This window comes from Cucurbita maxima, unplaced genomic scaffold (assembly GCF_002738345.1).
Source record: "Cucurbita maxima cultivar Rimu unplaced genomic scaffold, Cmax_1.0 Cma_Scf00033, whole genome shotgun sequence".
NCBI lineage: Eukaryota > Viridiplantae > Streptophyta > Magnoliopsida > Cucurbitales > Cucurbitaceae > Cucurbita > Cucurbita maxima.
The window spans coordinates 1,938,961-1,942,718 of NW_019272049.1; the positions used below are offsets into that span (position 1 = coordinate 1,938,961).

The 3,758-nt window shown below is 38.6% G+C and overlaps 1 protein-coding gene across 1 annotated transcript; it reads right to left on the reverse strand.

Annotated features, from left to right (window-relative positions):
- Positions 1-2,212: 2,212 nt before the first annotated feature.
- Positions 2,213-3,667, reverse strand: LOC111467140. The gene has a single exon (XM_023111918.1). The coding sequence runs from the start codon at positions 3,665-3,667 to the stop codon at positions 2,213-2,215; it is 1,455 nt and encodes a 484-aa protein (XP_022967686.1).
- Between the last annotated feature and the right edge of the window lie 91 nt (positions 3,668-3,758).

Consider the following 3,758-nt stretch of genomic DNA (forward strand, 5'->3'; position numbering starts at 1 on the left):
AATCAGTGCACCTTTAAATTACTAATTAATCTCTAATTAAATAAAATTGATTATTTAAAATAACGACCTACATCTCACACACACATATATATATATATATATATATATATATATATATATATATATATATATATATAATTATTAAAAATTTGAAAATATTTTGAAAGGGATGGTTTGGAGTTGTTAGGATTGCAAGTTGCAAGTAAGGGCAAGGCTATAAGAAGCTTCTTTCAACCAACTAATAGTCTCTTTTGTGTTTTTTTTTTTTTAATTAATTTATTTATTTATTGGTGTCGGTGGCTTAGATTCGCTCGTTAAATAAATATGTGGATTTGTGATTCACAACCCATATACCCGACCATTGCCTTTCACTTTTTAGCATATTTCATATCAGACTTGAAATAGCCTTTACTCACACGTATTGAGTTATTTGACTGTAATTACTCTAAATTTTTACATACTACTCTCTATAATATAAATATAAAAAATATTCAAAATATCGTAAAACATAGTCATGATCTTTCGTGTTTAAATAGAAAATACTGAAATTTAAAAAATATATAAAATAATTTAAAACTAAAACAACCTATCCTAACGTCTGATTAGAAATTTAAATATGAATCTACCCTATGCACGTGTCATAGTCTCGATCTCTATACAATAAATGTGAGTCAGAGATGGAGATTATATTTTCGTCTCCGCCCTCAACCCGTTTCGATCACTTTTTATATGTTTGTAAATGCAAAAGATTATATTATAATATTGAAATTATTTTTTGGATTTTTTTTTTGGAAAAGGGTAATTAATAAAGTCTGCGAATATAAAGTTGTTGCCAACTATATTATTATAGATTTGAAACATGGTACAACTTAATGTACATGACGTCATGATATGGTCCATCTCTTTTTACACATTTATTTTTATATTATAACAAAACTTGCTTGAATATATTATAACAAAGTCTGCGAGTTCATAATTTGTTAGGTTAAATGTCACCATGATTTATAATTTGTACAATGAGAATTACGCGAGTCTTGATCCATGGCAACAGAATCAGGAACCGAACTCCTCTCGGTCGAGCAGCTTCGCTCGTTCCCCTCCCTCTGTCTACTCACTCTACTTACTGACTGACTGACTCATTAACCTTCTTTCTTGCTCGAACTTCTACTTACTGACTGACTGACTCATTAACCTTCTTTCTTGTTCGAACTGTCCTGTCTGTAATCGAGGTTATTGTGTGTCTCGCTGCTTGGTCTGGCACCTCTCCTCTTCGAGCGAGCATACTCTCTCCTCCTTCTTTCTTCCCTCTCCTCTTCTCGTCTAGCTGCTTCCTGCTTTCTTTCTTCCTTCTCCCAAGTGTTCCTTGTCTTACTGCTTTACTAGATTATGTTGAGTAAACAAACTAGTAAATCAGTAGATTAGTTTTCTCTTCTACATTTAATATCATTATCCTTATTAGAAAAATATATATATTATTGTAACTCGGAAATAAAATTTTGTTTTTAGCAAGACATTGACAGAAATATAATCTCCATCTCGACCCATTTTATCTTGTTAGACGAACACGACTCTCCACAATGGTATGATATTGTCCACTTTGAGCATAAGCTCTCATGGTTTTGCTTTGGGCTTCCCAAAAAGCCTCAGTCCAATGGAGAGTGTATTCTTAGATTATAAACCCATGACCATTCCCTAAATTAACCGATGTGGGACTTTCATCATCCAACATATCTTACATAACCTTCATCTCGACCCGTTTATCTTATAAATTTTGAATATTAAATATTTTTAAAGGAAAAAAAAAAGAAAAAAGAAAAAGAGAAGCAATCACATGGGTTTCATCAATGCGTTTAACCGTTCTTTCACGCGTCCTTACCTCACAGTCCCTCCGTGAAACAAAAAAAAAAATCACTTTCTCTCTCTCTTTTTCAATTTTTTATTTATTTTATAAATATAAGCAAATTTTAATTTAATTACATGTATTTAAAAATAACATTAATACATTTAATTTACGATTTGTCTATTAATGATTATGATAATAATGGAAATTACCAGTTTATAGATCAAACAACAATCCTAAAAAAAAACATAATCAAACAACGTTAGAATCTTTATTACCAGATGTAAAGTATATACAGGAGAACAAAAAATTATGTATTTTAAAAAAAAAAAGAAAAATGAAGAACAGTTTATAGATCACTAATTGGATTTGCTAACAATCCGTATAGACAGAAGAATCAATTTCCGACGAACATATTTTCTTCCGAATAACAGAATTAATTTCACCCAAATTATCAGTATTGCCCCTCAGGAACATCATCTTCTCCGGTGCCGACGATGATCCGACGGAGCCGAATTCAACTCTGGCGAGTGAACTCGCTTCTGGGATAGACTCGGCAGCCATAATCACCTTCACGTTCTTTAATGAAAACTCACTGTTAACGAGGTGACTTACTACTCCTGAGTCGGACACCGAGTTACTCTTCTTGTGCTGCATCAGAATTCTGGCGATTTCGATCACCACCGCGTTTGATAGTCGGCGGACACCGCGTGCACCGCCGATCACGACGGCCGGATTTACCTGATGGTGCGAGTTTGATTTTTCCGAGTTCTTTTTGCTGTGCTTGTTCGGGAAGAGAATCACTGACTCGGTTGCTTTGTTTCTGAATCGGCCGAGTGGATCGCCGAGTAGAAGCGAGTTTTTGGCGTCCACGAGCATTACGTGCTTGAAATTCCGGCGGATTCGGCCGAGGAGCATCGGGTAACACGCCCACCGTCGCAGACTCATCGGAATGTGATCGGAGAAGCCAGAAAGTGAATTCTCTGAATCCATTTCCGCCGCGTCGAAACTCACTACCGACCCGTAACTCATCCGAGTCAACTCGTCCGAATCGTTGCCGAGTCGTTTCATTTTCTTCCCCCAAATCGGCTCGTCCGGTTCCTTCTTCTCTTTGGTTTTAATAAACCTGGTTACATCAAATCCCGCCGCCGCCGCGGCCCGGCTGGTCGTTCCGTTCAAATTCCGGTACCGGCGAAGGAGTTTCAGAAACGATTCGTTTTCCTCTTGAATAATCGGACGGAATCTCAACGAGAACGCCGGCGAGGGGAAGACGAAAACGGAATCGGATTTCGCGGTGACACCGGAGCGATGAAACAGTCGAAGAAAGAGGCGGAGGTCTTCTTCTCCGATGTCTTCCGACACGTGGACCACCGTCAAGTCCGCCATAGCCCGAGTACCTCGCATATGCAAAGTCCCCATTCGTTGCAGCGCCGCTGTCGACGTAACCACCGTCGCCGGTTTCGGCTTCCACATTTTGCGAAACGGAATCCACTGATTTTCCAACGAACGGACTTCAATCGGCGACGGTTTCTGTGAGAGGAGGCGCCGGGGGGGAGTGAGGTTCATTTTAATGGCGGGGTCGAAGGTGGAGAGAGTGAAAAGAAGAAGAGAAAGAAAAACGAGCAGAGCACAGACGGAAATGGTGGACTGAGCTTTAGTGAGAAGATTGTAATTACTCCGACGAGATGAAGAAGAAGAAGACGGAAAAAGCTTGTTCTGGTCGGCAATGGCGGAAGGGGAGTCGTCGGAGAAGAAGACAAGAAGAAGACCCATTCCCCAATTCTCGCCGGAAGTGGATTTGGATTTTCCGGCGAGAGTGAGACCCATTTAGCCTCGTCTTCTAAGGTCTTCTTCAATGGCGGATTTGAATTTGGAATTGGGAATTCGCATTTTGGGGATTTTTTAGGCGAAGGCTTTA

Coding starts and splice junctions, on each gene's coding strand:
- LOC111467140 (XM_023111918.1), bottom strand. CDS start 3,667: ATGGGTCTCACTCTCGCCGGAAAATCCAAATCCACTTCCGGCGAGAAT.